This window comes from Coregonus lavaretus, assembly GCF_964263955.1.
Source record: "Coregonus lavaretus genome assembly, chromosome: 36".
Lineage (NCBI taxonomy): Eukaryota > Metazoa > Chordata > Actinopteri > Salmoniformes > Salmonidae > Coregonus > Coregonus lavaretus.
This window is the reverse complement of record NC_140023.1, coordinates 10,847,665-10,868,263: the sequence shown is the minus strand read 5'-3', so window position 1 is coordinate 10,868,263 and position 20,599 is coordinate 10,847,665. Positions and strand designations below refer to the sequence as shown.

Genomic DNA, 20,599 nt, shown 5'->3' with positions numbered 1-20,599 from the left:
GACAATTCCTTTGTCCTCATGGCTTGTTTTTTGCTCTGACATGCACTGTCAACTGTAGGACCTTATATAAACAGGTATGTGCCTTTCCAAATCATGTCCAATTAATTGAATTTACCACAGGTGGACTCCAATCAAGTTGTAGAAACATTTCAAGGATGATCAATGGAAACAGGATGCACCTGACCTCAATTTCGAGTCTCAGAGCAAAGAGTGTACATCCCCCACAAGTGTCATGGGACTCGTCTGAAGGTAACCCGGTACCGGGGTTAAATATATGTCCAAAAATGTATATATATATACACTACCGGTCAAAAGTTTTAGAACACCTACTCATTCAAGGGTTTTTCTTTATTTGTAGTATTTTCTACATTGTAGAATAATAGTGAAGACATCAAAACTATGAAATAACACATGTTGAATCATGTAGTAACCAAAAATATATCTTTATCAGAACATGTTGCCACATCCTTGCTTTTCTGAATGGAAAAATACAACCACCATGGCTTTTTACAGAAGGGGGGGCCTTAGAATAACCAATGATGTGCTTTGGTGAAGTCATATCAAATGCAATTCCTCTGTGTGGCTCCCTTTCCCACAAATACATTTACATTTTTTACCAGACGCTCTTATCCAGAGCGACTTACAGGAGCAATTAAGGTTAAGTGCCTTGCTTAAGGGCACGTCGACAGATTTTTCACCTAGTCTGCTCGGGGATTAGAACCAGCGACCTCTCGGTTACTGGCACAACGCTCTTACCCACTAAGCTACCTGCCACCCACGTACAGTATAGCTACTTAAATGCTCAGAAAGTCATTAAATAATCTGTACATTTCTCCTTCAATAAAAAATGGAAACTCAGTCTCTGGTAAATTAAGAATTTTATTCAGCATTAAATCAAATGTTCATAGAATTAGTTTTTAGTAAATTGCTCAACTGTGGAACTGCAATTCAAGTGTGACGGACCTGTAAGTCATAGGCAAGAGACAATGAAGGCATGAATTTTTGTAAAATGTCCAGAATGAATTCTTCTTTCAAGAAAACATCATTTCAGATACTGTGAAGGACTAAAAACAATATAATTATAATTCAACCACCTAATTTCGAGTAGAAAACACGCTTTTTAAAATGATTTTAGTAGTTGCCGTTGTATATTCCCTCTCCTCTCTCCTGTCTGACCCCTCTATCATCTCTCATGCACCCTAAGCATTCCCAAAGGAAGTTTATAATGCCATTGGAGTGACAATAATGCATTTGAACACCATTTCACACTGCCCTCTGTGAATGTGTAGACATTTATGGCCCATATTTCCTTTCCCACAAACATTTTGTGTGCCCATCCACCTTGAAGACAAAACAGTATAAGAGCAAAAATAATGCACTTGTAGAGTGCAACCATAACTAGTACTACAGCAATTGAATGCTTATAGTACTAACAAACCTAAGTCAACACATTATTGGTTGAATACTGACTGTTTACATTTTTATGTTGCAATCTGCGCTATTACATTTTATTATCTGGTTTTATCTATTTGAAGGAGAGAGAGAGAGAGAAGGAGATAGAGAGGGGAGTTAGAGATTGAGCGAATGAGAGAGAGAAAGGAGGGCGGACTGGCTGTACTTCATTTTGTTGTTCACTGAACAATTTTCTGAATCCGCTGAGGTACTGACACAACACTTGACAGCTTGCATGGCTGTTCAGATCATTGCATCCAACAGACTGGCAGATCTAGACAACCTGTGGATCATTTGTCATTGTGCTGTCTTACAAAGATTATATGTTATGGTAATGTAGCAATCATAGTGTATATTCCATGCTGTTAGACACAGGTAATACATGTTGTAAGTGAACTTGATTGCAGATGTATAGTAGATGTGCTTGCAATTGCATATATGCAGATGTACAGTAGATGTGCTTGCAATTGCATATCATTAAAGTGCTTTTTGTTATTTTTAGGTGATCCTGACCTTGACGAAGCAGTATGACTTTAACTTGGGTGCTTTCACTGAGAGTTCTCTGTGGAGGTAAGACTTCATGAACATGTTGTACATTCATATGTGCTGAACCTACTGTAGGGCTCTGTTCTAACACAATTAGGGTTGCAAAGTTACCAGAATCTTCTGTAATTTTGGTAATTAACAGGTAATCTATGGTAAATTTGGTAATTTATGGTTGAATAACTTTTTTTAATGTATTCATATATAGTATTACTTTTTTTATATATATCTGTGTCCACATTGTCAATACTTTTCTAGTGGATAGAACATATGGTTCAAGAGAAAGTAGCGTAATTAATGAAAAAAGCATGTAATCATCAATGGCATTATTTTCAATTAACTGCATCTCTTCCAACTATTTACTTTTTTCGACCTGCCACCAGTTTGGAGATGAAACATTTACAAAAAATGAATGAAAGTGTGTAAAAAAATAAATAAAGGACATTTTATGCTAAAACCCTCATAAACACCAATGTTATTCACTAAGTTGATTGTTTATATTTAGGATAATGTTTTACAACTTTGGCAGTCTATTTTTCATTTACAAATCATCTCATTTCAATGTATTATTTCATATATTTTACATGTGATAAGGCCACAAACTGCTTGGTGTAATAATAGATTGTAAACTGTCATGGTCAAAACATATTGATGCAACTGTAGCTAAGATGGGTAGAGGTCTGTCCGTAATAAAGTGCTGCCCTTCTTTCTTGATATTGCTATCAACAAAACAAGTCCTACAGGCCCTAGTTTTGTCACACCTGGACTACTAGTCATATGGTTAAGTGACACAAAGAGGGACATAGGTAAATGACAGTTGGCCCAGAACAGAGCAGCACAGCTGGCCCTTAAATGTACACGGAGAGCTAACATCAATGACATGCATGCCAATCTCTCCTGGCTCAAAGTAGAGGAGAGATTGACGCATCACTACTTGTCTTTGTGAGAGGTGTTGACATGTTGAAAGTACAGAGCTGTCTGTTCAAACGACTAGCACACAGCTCAGTACTCACCATCCACCCGACCTTCCCAAATTCCCGGAGACGGCGGAACAATGCTTCTTCGGTGAGGCGCTGGGTTGCCTGGGAGTCCTACGACACTGGGCGACCCATCCTCCTTTACCGAGCATACTACTCGCCAATCATTAGTAAATAAACTTGACGAACTCAGAGCGAGGATCTCCTTCCAGAGGGACATCAGATTCTTCAACATACTCTGTTATTCTCAGACCTGGCTTTCCTCCAACATCCAAATGGATTATATACAACCAGCGGGTTTTACAGTTCATCGAGCGGATAGGTAGAGGGCTCTCTGGCAAGAACAAAGGCGGAGGGCTCTGCTTTATTACCAATAGCAAGTGGTGTGATGGGGGAAGCGTGCAGGAACTTGAGAGCATCTGCTCTCCTGACTTGGAATACTTGGTCATCAAATGTCGCACTTTTTACCTTCCAAGAGAGTTCTCAGGGATTATTGCCATGGATGTGTACATCCCGCCACAAGCCGACAACAAAAATGCTCTCAAAGATCTTCAATGGACCCTGAACAAACTGGAGACCGCATACCCGGAGGCAGCGTTCATTATTGGGGGGGACTGAAACATAAGTAATTTGAGAACCGTGCTGTTACTGTCCAACTTGTAGAGATTATATGGTGGCTCACTGCTACATGCCTTTTTGACATGGGTATAAATCCCGTGTTGCTCAGTTGGTAGAGCATGGTGCTTGCAATGCCAGGGATGTGGGTTCGATTCCCACGGGGGACCAGTATGAAAAAATTTATGCACTCACTAACTGTAAGTCGCTCTGGATAAGAGCGTCTGCTAAATGACTAAAAATGTATAAGGCTATCTCACATCCTCCTTTTGGCAAATCTGACCATGACTCCATTTTGCTCCGCCCCGCCTACAAACAAAGACGCAAGAGGGAAGTTTCGGAAGTCAGGTCTGTACAACGCTGGTCTGACCAATCAGAATCCATGCTCCAAGACTGCTTGATTACGTGGACTGGAATATGTTCCGGGTCGCCTCTGGGGATAACATCAATGACTTTGCCAACTCAGTCACTGGATTCATTAAAAAATGCATAGATGATGTGCTACCGATGGTGTCTTTCAAAATGTATCCGAATCAAACCTGTGGATTGATGGTAGCCTTGTTGGGAAACTGAAGGAGAGAGATGCTGCTTATGAACACTGCAAGGTGAACGTGGACAATTGTATGGTTAAATAGTACAAATACGACCTACGCAAATCGATCAAGATGGCAAGAAACGAGTATAGGGTCAAAGTGGAGGAGCAACTCAGCTGGTCGGATACGAGGCGTATGTGGCAGGGGTTTCTAACAATCACTGATTGGAAGTGCACGATATCTAAGTAAGTCTCAAGGTTATCCCCGCCTGAGGTAGAGCATCTCATGATAAGCTGTAGACCACACTATCTACAAAGAGAGTTTTCATCTATATTCTTCGTAGCTGTCTATTTACCACCACAAACCGACGCTGGCACTAAGACCACACTCAATGAGCTGTATGCGGCCATAAGCAAACAGGAAAACGCTCATCCAGAGGCGGCGCTCCTAGTGGCCGGGGACTTTAATGCAGGGAAACTTAAATCTATTTTACCTAATTTCTACCAGCATGTTAAATGTGCAACCAAAGGGAAAAAAACTCTAGACCACCTTTACTCCATACACAGAGACGCGAACAAAGCTCTCCCTCGCCCTCCATTTGGCAAATCTGACCATGATTATATCCTCCTGATTCCTGCTTACAAGAAAAAACTAAAGCAGGAAGCACCAGTGACTCGGTGAATAAAAAAGTGGTCAGATGCAGCAGATGCTAAGCTACAGGACTGTTTTGCTAGCACTGGCTGGAATATGTTCCGGGATTCTTCCGATGTCATTGAGGAGTACACCACATCAGTCACTGGCTTCATCAATAAGTGCATCGATGACGTCGTCCCCACAGTGACCGTATGTACATACCATAACCAGAAGCCATGGATTACAGGCAACATCTGCACTGAGCTAAAGGGTAGAGCTGCCGCTTTCAAGGAGCAGGACTCTAACCCGGAAGCTTATAAGAAATCTCGCTATGTCCTCCGACGAACTATCAAACAGGCAAAGCGTCAATACAGGACTAAGATTGAATCGTACTACACTGGCTCTGACGCTCGTATGATGAGGCAGGGCTTGCAAACTATTACAGACTACAAAGAGAAGCACAGCCGTGAGCTGCCCAGTGACACGAGCCTACTAGGCCTACTTCAGTGTTCTAGGCAAGTAACACTGAAACATGCATGAGAGCATCAGCTGTTCCGGACGACTGTGTGATCACGCTCTCCATAGCCGATGTGAGTAAGACCTTTAAACAGGTCAACATTCACAAGGCCGCAGGGCCAGACGGATTACCAGGACGTGTACTCCGAGCATGTGCTGACCAACTGGCAAGTGTCTTCACTGACATTTTCAACGTGTCCCTGACTGAGTCTGTAATACCAATATGTTTCAAGCAGACCACCATAGTCGCTGTGCCCAAGAACACTAAGGCAACCTACATAAATGACTACCGACCTGTAGCACTCACGTCTGTAGCCATGAAGTGCTTTGAAAGGCTGGTCATGGCTCACATCAACACCATTATCCCAGAAACCCTAGACCCACTCTAATTTGCATACCGCCCCAACAGATCCACAGAAGATGCAATCTCTATCGCACTCCACATTGCCTTTTCACACCTGGACAAAAAGAACACCTATGTGAGAATGCTATTCATTGACTACAGCTCAGTGTTCAACACCATAGTGCCCTCAAAGCTCATCACCAAGCTTAGGACCCTGGGACTAAACACCTCCCTCTGCAACTGGATCCTGGTGGTAAGGGTAGGTAACAACACATCTGCCACGCTGATCCTCAACACGGGGGCCCCTCAGGGGTGCTTGCTCAGTCCCCTCCTGTACTCCCTGTTCACTCTTGACTGCATGGCCAGACATGACTCCAACACCATCATTAAGTTTGCCGATGACACAAAAGTGGTAGGCCTGATCACCGACAACGACGAGACAGCCTATAGGGAGAAGGTCAGAGACCTGGCCGTGTGGTGCCAGGAAAACAACCTCTCCCTCAACGTGATCAAGACAAAGGAGATGTGGACTACAGGAAAAATAAGAGGACCGAGCACCACACAGCAGGTTGAAGGCTTCAAGTTCCTTGGTGTCCACATCACCAACAAACTAACATGGTCCAAGCACACCAAGACAGTCATGAAGAGGGCACGACAACGCCTCTTCCCCCTTAGGAGGCTGAAAAGATTTGACATGGGCCCTCAGATCCTCAAAAGGTTCTACAGCTGCACCATCGAGAGCATCCTGACTGGTTGCATCACTGCCTGGTATGGCAACTGCTCGGCCTCCGACCGCAAGGCACTACAGAGGGTAGTGCGTACGGCCCAGTACATCACTGGGGCCAAGCTTCCTGCCATCCAGGACCTCTATACCAGGCGGTGTCCCAAAAAAGGCCCAAAAAATTGTCAAAGACTCCAGCCTACCTAGTCATAGACTGTTCTCTCTGCTACCGTAAGGCGAGCGGTACCAGAGCACCAAGTCTAGGTCCATGAGGCTTCTAAACAGCTTCTACCCCCAATCCATAAGACTCCTGAACATCTAATCAAATGGCTACCCAAACTATTTGCATTGCCCCCCATCCCCCACCCTTTACGCTGTTGCTATTCTCTGTTTATTATCTATGCATATTCACTTTAATAACTCTACCTACATGTACATATTACCTCAATTACCTCGACTAACCGGTACACCCGCACATTGACTCTGTGCTGGTACCCCCTGTATATAGCCTCGCTATTGTTATTTGACTATTGGCTCTTTAATTATTTGTTACTTTAATTTCTTTATTTTTTTAGGGTATTCTTTCTGAAAACTGCATTGTTAGTTAAGGGCATGTAAGTAAGCATTTCACTGTAAGGTCTACACCTGTTGTATTCGGCGCATGTGACAAATAAAATGTGATTTGATTTGATTACAAAAAGAAAGCCAGGCACGTCGCAGACACCAACGCCGCCCTACCGGACGAGCTAAACACATTTTTCTCACGCTTCGAGCAAAAAAATCTCTTAGCTGCCGAGGAGAGCCCCTGAGGACAACGAGGGCTACATGGTTACGGTTTCCAGTGAGGACATATGTAAGTCATTCAAATGTGTTAACCCTTGCAAGGCTGCCGGCCCAGACGGCATACCTAACCGCGCCCTCAGAGCATGTGCAGACCAGCTAGCTGTTGTGTTTTCTGACATTTTCAATCGCTCTCTAGCTAAGGCCGTTATCCGCACCTGCTTCAAGATGTCCACTTACATACCCTTGCCCAAAAAAGGGAAAGTAACTGATCTGAATGACTACCAACCATTAGCATTCACTTCCGTCATCATGAAATGCTTCGAGAGACTAGTCAAAGACCATATCAACTCCTTCCTCCCTGACACACTCGATCTTCTCCAATTTGCCTACTGTCCCATTGCACTGCACACTACCCACACCCACCTGGACAAGAGGAACGCATATGTAAGGATGCTGTTCATCGACTACAGCTCGGCCTTCAATACCATAGTGCCCTCTAAGCTCACCACAAAGCTCACGGCCCTGGTACTGAACTCCTCCCTATGCAACTGGGTCCTGGACATTGTGACGGGCCGCCCCCAGGTGGTGAAGGTAGGCAACATTACCTCATCCACACTGATCCTCAACACGGGGCCCCACAAGCGTGCGTCCTCTGTTCCTGTACTCCCCTGTATACCCACGACTGCGTGGCCTCACACAGTTCCAACTCCATCATCAAGTTGACTGACGACAGTAGTAGGCCTGATTACTAACAACAACGAGGCGGTCTACAGGGAGGAGGTAGGCACTCTGACGGTGTGGTGCCACGTAAACAACCTCTCTCTCAACATCAGCAAAACAAAGGAGCTGTTTGTGGACTTCAGGAGGAACCAGGCTGGGCACTCCCCCATCCTCATCAACGGGGCCGGCGTGGAGACGATCAAAAACATCAAGTTCCTCTGCATACACATCTCCAAGGAGCTGAAATGGTCAATCCACACGGACACAATGGTGAAGAAGGCACGACAGCGATGCTTCAACCTCAGGAGGCTGAAGAAATGTGGCCTGTCCCTGAGAGCTCTCACAGTTATTTACAGGAGCACCAATCGAGAGCATACTGTCGGGCTGCATCACAGCCTGGTACGGCAACTCCACCACCGTAAGGCACTACAGAGGGTGGTACGCTCTGCCGAACGCACCATTGGGTGCACACTGCCTGCACTACAGGACACCTACAACATCAGGTGTTGCAGGAAGACCAAGAAGATCATCAGGGACCTCCCGAGCCATGTCTGTTCTCCCCGCTTCCATCACTCACTCAGACGCAAGTGGTACAGGAGCATCATGGCTAAAACAAAAAGACTAGCAAATAGCTTCTACCCCCAGATCATCATGCTGCTGAATAGTCCCCACTAGTCAGCTACCTGCTTCCCCTGACCCATCCTGATGCCTTACTTAAATAAGGTATCTAAATAAAAAATAATTATACATTTGCAAAAAAATCTAAAAACCTGTTTTTGCTTTTTCATTATGGGGTACTGTGTGTGGATTGATGAAGAAAAAATAGTATTTAATCCATTTTAGAATGAGGCTGTAATGTAACAAAATGCGGAAAAAGTCAAGAGGTCTGAATACTTTCCGAATGCACTGTACAGGTTTTGGAGAGGTGCGGGGGGCTGCCTCCGGTTGCCAGCTCACTTCCCGCAAGATTTTTCCCATATCCGGGATTCAAATCGGCAGCCCTCTGGTTGTCAACTCACCTCTCTAACCACTAGGCTACCTTCCTTATCTTAACTACCTTGCTATTGGGTCTATGTTGATTTTCCTCATCCAGGAAATTCCCTGATGTTGGTTTTGATTGAATAATGCCGCTAACCATTTGTTGCAGGAGCAATAGACACAGTACATGCAATAACTGTAGGCCTACCAATCCATTCACCCTATATCATATGGTGAGTTACTGTATGCTGTCACGTCATAAATAAGAATGGAATTCATTAAGGATTATATGGAGGCTGATACGGTCTCTTGTATTTTTTCCTCTCACCTTTTCCTAAGCCCACTGGAAACTCATTTAATTTTGAAATACACCTGACAAAAAGACCATCAGTTCACCAAGCAGAGAGACTCAAATTAATTTCTGTTTCACTAGAGGTGCTGCTAAGATTTACACCCGACTTGACATGTTTTGAAGGCCCATATTGTGTACAGGTCTTCCATCATCAAGGTGTCTGGTTAACAATAGCACCGCCAGTAAATTAGACTGCTCCTCAGGGGATGTGGCAAGGCTCTTAGTATGATATTAAAAAAGGAAAGCATTTGAATGTTATGAAAAGAAAAAGTAAATTAAATCTGTAATAATACGATAAAAGATTTATGGATATAGCCCTGGGGCACTCTGGATGTCAATGGGAAGATCAATTGGTGCCTCACGAAAGGTATCTTAACAAGCATCTCCTCCCTTAGTAAAGGAACGTCCCATTGTAATAACTTCATTTACGATGCCGTCTTTCCAGCTACAGTTGAGGAGATTTGTCAACCGCAATGAGGAGCTCTAAGACACAAATACAAAAGAGTTGAGGAGGAAACCTTTGCAAATAATCTCAACAGCCAATGGAATGATCCAGCTTAATGCAAAAGCAGCATTAGCAGACTCTGGGTTTCTATCCAATTATGCAATGAAATTACATTTGGAGGCTCTCAGGTAGAACTGAGAGAGTCGAGTGGGTTGTGTGTTTGGTGAGTGGTAATAGAACCATGTAGAATGGAGAGGGAGGGAGACATATTTACCCTTGTCATGGAACAACACTGGAAGTTGTAGATAAGGGACAGAGAACGTTCAGAGAAGCAAATGTCTTTTAATGTCTTTCATTTGTTTGTTTCTGGAGGGCAATTCAGCATAGCCTACTGTGTGGACATAGAAGCTTAAATATTTTATCTCATGAAGCGCTTCAGGGATTTAGGTCAATCTTACACTCATTCAAATACATAAATTACCAGACAAAATACAACTCATTCACCAAGTTGAAGTACAACAGAGTTTAACTGAATTCTGAAAGGTACTTCATTATATGAAAGAATGTAATGTAACAGCTGTTGTGATTTTATTTCATATGGTATGACTCTATTTGCATAAAAACTGTGGATAGAAACCATGGCAAAATGAGTAGAATTGCATGAAATGTGTTATAAAATAGAAAAATCTTCTCTCCTCCCCATGACAAAATGTGTAGAATTGCAGCAAACTTTCTTTAAAACTGCAACATTTTCACTATGCCCCATGGCAAAATGTGTAAAATTGCAGGAAATCAACTCAAAAACGTTTTTCTCTCTGCTGTCAAGAAGGTGGCAGCTAAAATGGGGGGGGGGGGGGGGGGGGGGGGGCTAGGGCTGGCTCTGGCTGTATGTGTGGGTATGGATGTGGGTACGCAGACCCGCTTTTTTGTGGCCCCCATCAAAGTTGCCCATCCCTGATTTAGACAGTAATGAAACAGTGGGGGAGACAGGTAAATTGGAGAGACAGTCAGAAGGGAAAACGCAGGGATTTAACTCTGGTCTCCGATGGGGGAAGTACAGTGCATTCGGAAAGTATTCAGACCCGTTGACTTTTTCCACATTTTGTTACCTTATTCTAAAATAGATTGACAAAGCAAAAACAGATTTTTTGAAATGTTTGCACATTTATAAAAACAAAAACAAAAATGCAGACACTTTGCTATGAGACTATAAATTGAGCTCAGGTGCATCCTGTTTCAATTGATCATCCTTTAAATGTTTCTACAACTTGATTGGAGTCCCACTGTGGTAAATTCAATTGATTGGACATGATTCGGAATGGCACACAACGGTCTGTATAAGGTCCCACAGTTGACAGTGCATGTCAGAGCAAAAACCAAGCCATGAGGTCGAAGAAATTGTCCGTAGATCTGGGGAAGGGTACCAAAAAATATCTGCAGCATTGAAGGTCCCCAAGAACACAGTGGCCTTCATTATTCTTAAATGGAAGAAGTTTGGAACCACCAAGACTCTTCCTAGACCTGGCCGCCCGGAAAAACTGAGCAATCGGGGGAAAAGGGCTTTGGTCAGGAAGGTGACCAAGAACCCGATGGTCACTCTGACAGAGCTCCAGAGATCCTCTGAACAACCATCTCTGCAGCACTCCACCAATCAGGCCTTTATGGTAGAGTGGCCAGACGGAAGCCACTCCTCAGTAAAAGGCACATGACTGCCAGCTTGGAGTTTGCCAAAAGACACCTAAAGACTCTCAGACCATGAGAAACAAGATTCTCTGGTCTGATGAAAGCAAGATTGAACTCTTTGGCCTGAATGCCAAGTGTCACATCTGGAGGAAACCTGTCACCATCCCTACGGTGAAGCATGGTGGTGGCAGCATCATGCTGTGGGGATGTTGTTCAGCGACAGGGACTGGGAGACTAGTCAGGATCGAGGGAAAGATGAACGGAGCAAAGTACAGAGAGATCCTTGATGAGAACCCAGGACCTCAGACTGGGGTGAAGGTTCACCTTCCAACAGGACAACGACCCTAAGCACACAGCCAAGACAATGCAGGAGTGGCTTCAGGACAAGTCTCTGAATGTCCTTGAGTGGCCCAGCCAGAGCCCGGATTTGAACCTGATCGAACATCTCTGTAGAGACTGGAAAATAGCTGTGTGGCGACGTTCCCCATCCAACCTGACAGAGCTTGAGAGGATCTGCAGAGAAGAATGGGAGAAACTCCCCAAATACAGGTGTGCAAAGCTTGTAGCGTCATACCCAAGAAAACTCTAGGCTGTAATCGCTGCCAAAGGTGCTTCAACAAAGTACTGAGTAAAGGGTCTGAATACTTATGTAAATTTATTATTTCAGTTTTCTTTTTTTTATGTCTAAAAACCTGTTTTTCTTTTTCTTCTTCTTTGTCATTATGGGGTATTGTGTGTAGATTGATGAGGGAAAAAAACGATTTAATAAATTTTAGAATAAGGCTGTAACGTAACAAAATGTGGAAAAAGTCAAGGTGTCTGAATACTTTCCGAATGCACTGTATGTGTGGAAAGAGCAGCAGCCGGGTGCGTTTCCACTAAACCACAGGCTCTGCACTTAAAAAGAAAGTTTTAGGCTTACTCCAGCCACATCAATGGCGAAAAACTCATAAAGTGTTCCTTACATGGTCTTCTTTACTGTTCACAGATCAGTGGACTATGGGAGCACTTATATAAAACTGAATAATAAGGTTGGGTCAACCTTGGCTTGCCTTTACGTCTGCCCAACCAACAAGAGAAAGGTTTGTATCACATCTCCATGGTGAAGGACTCCAGTGAAAACCAGAATGTTACATGTTTATCCAGCTGTTCCTTAGCTTGGGTGTCAGTCTCTCTCTCTGCTTCAAACCATTCCATCTTGGTTTTGAACATTGTCATTCTTGGTATATTCACATTGAAGAACACAGAACACCCAGGTTAGTTCCTAGTGCCAATCGATAATCCTACCCAGACACCAGTTTATAAAGATTTCTGCTACCTCACCTTACTAACTACCCCACACTCACACTCACACTACTCTACTATAACTACCCCACACTCACTACAACCCCACAATGACTAACTACCTCACTAAAACTACCATGCTAAAAAACACTAAGATAGTTTACAACAAGCTGTGATGTTCTGTTGATCGGTTTACTATTGACTAAGGATGTTGGTACATCATGTCACTTTTACTTTAATCAAAAATGCATTTATACTGCTGTTTATTCCTAATGCTGCACAATGACATCATGCAATCATATCCTCCATTGAGCACAATCATCTTTACTCTGTTTCTATCCCCCTAATATCTCTCCCCTTTTGTACTTTAGATAATGATGCTTAGCGACCCAGAGCTGGAGCAAAGTGTACTCATCAGCTCGGATGAAGGTGCCAGCTTTGAGAAGTATCCCATTAACTTCTACATGGACGGTCTGCTGTTTCATCCAACTCAGGAAAACTGGCTGCTGGCTAGCAGTCCTGACAACAAGGTAGGCTAAGCAGAAGGACTTTTATTTCAATGTTGAATGGAAAATAAGTCCAAAGTTGAAAGATACTGCTAAAGTATTGAACAATTCTGTTTTGTATTTTTCTCTTTCATCACTTGTTCTGCATTACATAATTGTAAAGGTTGAATGTACAGACTTGATGTGACAATGTTTGATCACATTCATGTTTTGTCAGGTGTACAGCACAATGGATTTTGGAAGAAAATGGCAGTTGGTTAGTGAGAATGTGACTCCTGGACGGTTCTTCTGGTATGATTTCATTCCTGCCCATTTTTGTCAATATTCATTTAGAAACACTCATTTCTGTAATCTCGTTATTGTAAAAAAAATGAGAGAAACTATTAGCACTTGTATCTTATATATAATCTCATATGCAAATTGGAAACACTATTTTACAGCTATCTTAAAAAAGATTATGTAAAGCCCATTGTCTTATAGCCCCGAATTGGTGATGAAAAAAACAGGTACCAACTTCAGTGTGTGGTCAAAGTAATTTTTCTAATTAGTAAATGGAGGTTATGTATGGATCCCTACCCAACTCTGTCAGATGGATTTACTAGTGTCTGTTAAAACAGGTCTTGACAGATTATGACAACCAACCATAAAGTGTTGGCCTACAGTAATCCATATCACGTAGCCAGGAATAATGGACTCCTCTTTCTAAAGCCCAAGAATGACATGTTGTTTTTGCTCATTGTCATTCTGTAATGTCAAGTGCACGGACACAAGGCATATTGATGTGATGCAGTTTATCCCAGTCAGTCACGTTATGTGTCAAACCCAAGTGCCGTTCAAGCTGAGAAAGAAAGGATATTGTTTGGAGGACAACCTCCCCACATGAACAGCAAAACAATTGATGAATAAGGACAGCATGAAGGGACTAATGGCACCCCATACAAGACTATATAATGTGCTTGGAAAATGTATGGTTTCACATATGAATTGTTTAACTGCTTGTATTTACTGAATGCATTAAATGCTTTTGCATCTATATAATGTTTTTAGAATAGTACCATATAATAGAGTTTACCTTGCCTTTATGTCATATAAAAAATGAGAGAGAGAGAGAGAGAGAGAGAGAGAGAGAGAGAGAGAGAGAGAGAGAGAGAGAGAGAGAGAGAGAGAGAGAGAGAGAGAGAGCACCACAAACCTAAGTAATTGTGTAGTGTGGAGGCTTTCCCGCCTCTGTCTCCCTTTGTTTACGCTATCACAAATCAAGATTAATTGCTGAGGCTGGCGCAAATTGGAAGTTGGCGTACAGGAAATGGAGATGTGTTGTCTGTGCTGTAAAGCGAAACACATAATAAGGCTGTCCATCACGGGCTGCCACTGTCCTCTTAAGGCGATCCCCCTGCTTCTAAATCGCTCGTCTTCCCCCTCCTCTTCCTCATCCTCTTCCTCCTACTCTTCCTCCTCCTCCTCTTCCTCCTACTCTTCCCCCTCCTCCTCCTCCTCTTCCTCCTTTTCCTCCTCCTCATCCTCCTCCTCCTCTTCCCCCTCCTCTTCCCCCTCCTCTTCCTCCTACTCTTCCCCCTCCTCCTCCTCCTCGTCCTCCTCCTACTTGTCCTCCTCTTCCCCCTCCTCCTCCTCCTCCTCCTCCTCCTCCTCGTCTTCCCCCTCCTCTTCCTCCTACTCTTCCCCCTCCTCCTCCTCCTCCTCCTCCTCCTCTTCCCCCTCCTCTTCCTCCTCCTCCTCCTCTTCTTCCTCCTCTTCCCCCTTTTCATTCTCCTCCTCGACCTCCTCTTCCACCACCTTTCACCCCCCCCCCACTCTTGTCCTCTATCTCCTCTTTTTTTACAACAACTCTCTCTCCTATGTTGCAGGGCTCAAACTGGGCTGGACAGAGAGGCAGATGTGGTCCACATGGAGACCCACATCGCCAAAGGACGTGAGTGCTGCTCTGTAGCGCGCCTCCCTCCCCCACAGTAGCAGGACCCCAAGGACCCCTTGCCTCTCATTTAGAGCGAGGTCACTGGAAAGATAAGGCTCATTCTGGGCTGCAGGATAGGCCCCAGAAGCACTGTAAAGCAGAGTACGAGTCTCTTGACAAATATAGAGCTTTATATAATAGATTGATAGATGTTTTTTCCCTTTAATCGGTCCCTTGTGCCCCATATCAGAACATTGATTCTCCAAAAACACTAACACTATAGACTTTATTTAATCAAACCATTTACTGAGATTCCTGGGTGGGACAAAATAGTATTACTTGTGTGATGTGAGAGACAATGATTGAATTATCAACTTTGTTTCATTGATGCTCACAGTGCAAGTAGAATGCTATTTTTATCTTGTCCCCAGAAAATTGAGAATTGGTTTGGAAAGAGTAGTGCCGACTAAAGATAGATGGAAGTCCATTAGTTTGTGATTTCTCTTCAATGTTTTCTAGGATTGTTACTGACAACTAATCTAGTTCTCTTCTGTGTTAGGTGCTCAGTATGTTAAGTGCAGAGCTCAACGATGCACAGAATCAAACAGACAATACCTGTTCCCGGGACACATAGACAAAAATTCTCTGGTTGTTCAGGACGACTATGTGTTTGTTCAGGTGTGTACTGTATCTGTCTATTTCTCCGGTACATTTTACACGTTCACAAAAGGCTTGTGTTTCTGTGAACTCTGTTCTTATGTTGCAGCCAATCAGTGTTGTACCGTTGAAGTCTACAAAATGGCTTTCTTTCTAAACACCTGCTGCACTTACATCTTGATTATCTATTGTCCAAGCTGCCTATGATGTTGAAGGATTATGTTACTACTGAAAGTAAAAGTGTTTTTAACACGTCTGCTGAAAGGCTTTTCTTATAATTGGGCAAGGAATCTGTATGGAGTTTGGGGTTATTATTGCCAAACAGGTTGACATGACATTGGCTCACATTAGGCAATGGCATTGTGTGTCATTATGACTGATTTGATTTCTACTGCCTCCTGTTGCCATTGATTTCCATTTACAGCTGAAGATGTCTGTCTTTCTCTGTCAGCTTTGCTCTTCCTCAATTTACACAGTTTTGCAGCACTAATGAGGGTTTAGGTTCACCTATTGTGTAACATTATTTAATAATATGATGTAGAAATGGTTTGCTAAGACTTAAACGACATACAGTAAGTGCTCTTCAAGTGTTCTCTTTTGGTTTAGAATGAGACAGATATGTAATGTGGGGTTTATGGTGAATGCTGCATCTTGCCTATAAAAATCACCTTTTTTGAGTATGTAGATAAATGGTAGGATTTTACGGTGGTAAGTTGATTTGTTTCAACTATGTCAATTCAGGGATTTATTTGAAAATGCGATTAATGAACAAAATATTCTCATTCTAAATAATTAGTAACTGTCTGGGTCATAAATGATGATCCAATACAATGCCTGAATCGAATTGGAGTTGAGATGGAATTGACCCCAGCATCATAGATTTTTGTGAAAATAGCCCAGTTGAACACAGCTGGCTTGTTGCAGGGCAGCCTGGTCTCATAGACTAGACATAACATAGTAAACTTAAATCTGGACACTCAAAATAGTATGATATGTTACGTTGGGTATGGTTACATCAGACAGATGGTTACTTAAGGCAAAAACAAAAGTAGGTCGGTTGGTCGGGGTGGATGGTGGATGTATAATACAAATCTCATCACGGGCAACTTTAACATTTTAGCTAATGATCAACTTTTCAACAACTTACTCAATTTTAGATACTATGCAAGTACTTAGCATGTTAGCTAACCCTTCCCCTAACCATAACCTTAACCTTTTAACCTAACTCTTAAACTTAACCCTAACCCCTAATCCCTAACACCTAGCCTAACTAACGTTAGCCATCTAGTTAACGTTAGCCACCTAGATAGAATTTGTAATTATCATACATTTAGCAAATTCGTAACAAATAGTACGAATTGTAATTCGTAACATATCATACGAATGGGTGATGGACATCCACAAATAATACATACCATACGAAACGTAACATATCACACTAAATTAAGTGTCTCGGATTTACGTACAGAATCATACGAAATGCTCTGAGACCAGGTTGTGCAGGGAGCTGTGGCGGTACAGATGACTTTCTTGTGACTTTCATTGCTTCGGGCAGTTGGATTTAACCTGACAAAGAGTAATGAGGTTATCGATTGGGCTACAACGAAATAAGCAGTCTTCAACACCTCTAGAATGTCTCTTGGGGGAGAAGGAACAGCCAAGTGCAACATCCTCAGAAATCTGGCCTGCGAAAATGTAGCCCATTGGTTTTCGATAGATTATTCCATTAGAGCTCTAATGTAGTCTGTTTAGAGACAATCGCCATCCCTCTAGTTGATTAGAAAATAAGAAAACAAGTGGTGTGTGCCATAGAATGGAGGGGTGGTAGTGGTACATCTAAGACATGTAGAGAAGGACAAAACCATTTGTACAGTAACTGTAAATACAGTAGTATTTAATTGGGATGTTGGTGTATAAACTTGTATTGCCTACTGTGTTGTAGCATCAAGTCCTTAAATTATACAAAAACAATTATGATTTGAAATGTATTTCCTCAATTTAATTTTTGTAAATTCTTGTATTGAAGTGGCTAAACTCGATTTACCAAAACTGGATTTAAGTTGTACCTAGATTTCCACTTCTAGAATATAGTTTCATTCTATGTCACGTTCGTTTATGGAAGATACGGACCAAGGCGCAGCGTGATAAGCTTACATTTTATTTAGTACTTAACTCACGACAAAAAACAACAAACAAACGATACGTGAACTCCTAGGTTACACAAAACAAACCTTTACGGAACAAGATCCCACCCAGACTGGTGCCAAACGGCTGCCTAAGTATGGTCCCCAATCAGAGACAACGAGCTACAGCTGCCTCTGATTGGGAACCACCCTGGCCAACATAGATCTACACGATCTAGAAAACACAACATAGAAAATATGACATAGAAACTCCACACCCTGGCTCAACATTTAAGAGTCCCCAGAGCCAGGGCGTGACATTCCAATGGTGTAGGTTTGAAAAATAATAGAGTTCTTCTGTGGGGTGAGTCAGTGCTTCCACGACCTTAAGTCGAGGTGCAGTAAAAAAATGAGTGTGTTAAAATCATTGATATTTCAAATGGATTCATTCTAATGAAGGCCAGCATGCCTGAAACATCGATGAGTTTAACATACTCAATAAAATATTAACTTGACAAGCTAGAGTTACACTTATTCGCCCACAAGAGCTCTTGAAGCAATACCTTTTTTTTCTTCTACAGGTTACCAAGTCAGGGCAGGCGAGTTACTTTGTGTCCTATATGAGGGAATCATTTAAACGGATTCAGCTACCCAAATACTGTCTTCCCAAGGTAAGCATCAAACTACCCAAATATACCATGCAATAAATGCAGCAGCAGTTTGAGGAACATGAGACAATTTTCATTTCTGAAGCCTCCCTTTACTCAGACTGCTGTCATGTTGTGGAGACCGAAAGCTGCTCATCTTGAAGCACACTTGTTATTTCTCTCTATCGCTCTACAGTATATTTCTCTCCATCTGTCTGTGTGTCTGTCTATTTGTCTCTACCTACCTGCCCGTCTGTTCATCCTTCCACCATCTCTCTCTCGTCTCTAACAGGACATGCACATCATCAGTACAGATGAGAAGCAGGTGTTTTCTGCTGTACAGGAGTGGAACCAGAATGATACCTACAGTCTATATATCTCAGACTCTCCAGGGGTCTACTTCACTCTGTCTCTAGAGAACCTCCGGACCAGAAGAGAGCCAGGCGGAAATTTACTGGTTGACCTGTATAAGGTACATCTACTGTATGTGTATGTAAGCCACTCTCCCTGTGGAAGGACCTCCATAAGGTGCTCTTAGGTATACCATATTACTATGTTAAGTACCGTTTGTTTAGTACCTCTGAAAGGCACACTTCCTGTGTATGATTTAATCTCTACTGTAGTTTTGCACAGTGCAAGGAATTTTCATAACCATTAAGTTATTGTTTAAAATAATGACATACACTGCGATACTCTCTCAATGCGATACCTCTTTTGTTTTATCCATTTGGCTTGTTGCCATTCTAGGTAGAAGGAATAAATGGCATATTTCTAGCCAACAAATTGGTGGACCATGAAGTGAAGACGTTCATCACCTATAACAAGGGTCAGACCTGGGCCCTGCTGCAAGCCCCTAACACTGATGTGGCTGGAAACAGTCTGCACTGCATCCTGGTGAGTTGAAGTTATGGATGGTGTGGTGGATGATACTGCTTCTGAAAGAATTCATTCATCAAATGTTCCAATCCATCCGAAGCTCATTGATTTAAGAGTTAGAGTTGTTCATGACAGTTGCCAGTCCACAAAGCGTGTCAAAATCTCCATTAACCTCAACTATTTCAATTTGCCTCCAGTAATCACTGTGCAGATACATCACCCTAATGAAAGTTACATTACAGTTAATGCAGTTAGTGGTGATCTGTGTAAGATATGTTTGATATTCATTTAAATTATACAATCATTTTGAATATTAAAAGCCAGTTAACATAATATGCATATATTATGCATTTTGATAAGAATGAGAGGAATTATTGATATAACACAGTTTTTGTCTGTGTCGTTCAAATGCCCGTTGTACTATGGCCTCCCCTCTGGGTTTTTAAAAGCTTCTATTGATGTTTCAAAAAGTGCCTGAATCAGAGAGATGAGTGATTCAGATTTATCAGTAAATGAAACAATTTTGTCAGATTTATCTTTGCATCTTGAGGATTTTTTTATTACATGGCTTTAAAATGGAAAAGCCAGCTCCAATGTCCTCTACAGGCAGTTTCAATCTGTTGGTGGAAAAGATGAAAAAAGTTAATTTGTTTCATAAATGGTCTTTGTAAACTTCCTTTTTAAATAGAGATTAGTTTGCGCAGTTTGAACACAGAGTCAAATATAAATGAGTCAGATCAGTATAAGATGTTTGATTTGGTGTCTTGGTTTAGGCCTATATCTAAATTGAATCCATTGTGTTTGTTTTGGCAGCCATTTTGTTCTCTGCATCTGCACCTGGATATGCCAGTGAACCCTTACCTGCCTGGACGCATCTTCAGCATGGACTCAGCACCAGGGATCATCGTAGCTACAGGTAGGACAGAAGTAGAAATAGGTTGATAATGCCTATTTCTGTGTTCAACCAACAAATTAGTAAAGGTAGGTATAGCTGTTAAGGCAAACTTTTATATGTGGTAGAAATGTAAAAAATCTGTAAATGGAATACAGATCAATAAACGTGTTTATGATGAGATCAGGTCCTTCAATTAAAAAAAAATTATGACATTATGCAGGTTTGTTTTCTTAGAAAATATGTGTCTTTACTATGCAAATATATTGGTATATGAATTCATATTTTTGTTTTTGTTTTCAGGCAACATTGGTACAGAGCTGTCCTCCACTAACCTTGGAATGTTTATAACATCTGATGCTGGCAATAGCTGGAGACAGGTGTGACCGATCTGTGCCTCAAAATGGG

At 42.2% G+C, this 20,599-nt stretch overlaps 1 protein-coding gene across 1 annotated transcript in view; it reads left to right on the top strand.

The window, feature by feature from the left end:
* LOC311110920 (VPS10 domain-containing receptor SorCS3-like) overlaps positions 1 to 20,599 on the top strand; it is a gene marked incomplete at both ends in the record, with an annotated part of 45,745 nt that overhangs the window by 14,835 nt on the left and 10,311 nt on the right. Inside the window, 11 exons of the mRNA XM_084153559.1 lie at positions 1,955 to 2,022; positions 12,283 to 12,376; positions 12,950 to 13,108; positions 13,302 to 13,375; positions 14,950 to 15,014; positions 15,556 to 15,674; positions 18,358 to 18,447; positions 18,716 to 18,895; positions 19,171 to 19,317; positions 20,113 to 20,215; positions 20,495 to 20,571. Of these exons, the coding sequence (XP_084009685.1) occupies positions 1,955 to 2,022; positions 12,283 to 12,376; positions 12,950 to 13,108; positions 13,302 to 13,375; positions 14,950 to 15,014; positions 15,556 to 15,674; positions 18,358 to 18,447; positions 18,716 to 18,895; positions 19,171 to 19,317; positions 20,113 to 20,215; positions 20,495 to 20,571 (1,176 nt within the window). The remainder of the gene's footprint in view (positions 1 to 1,954; positions 2,023 to 12,282; positions 12,377 to 12,949; positions 13,109 to 13,301; positions 13,376 to 14,949; positions 15,015 to 15,555; positions 15,675 to 18,357; positions 18,448 to 18,715; positions 18,896 to 19,170; positions 19,318 to 20,112; positions 20,216 to 20,494; positions 20,572 to 20,599) is intronic.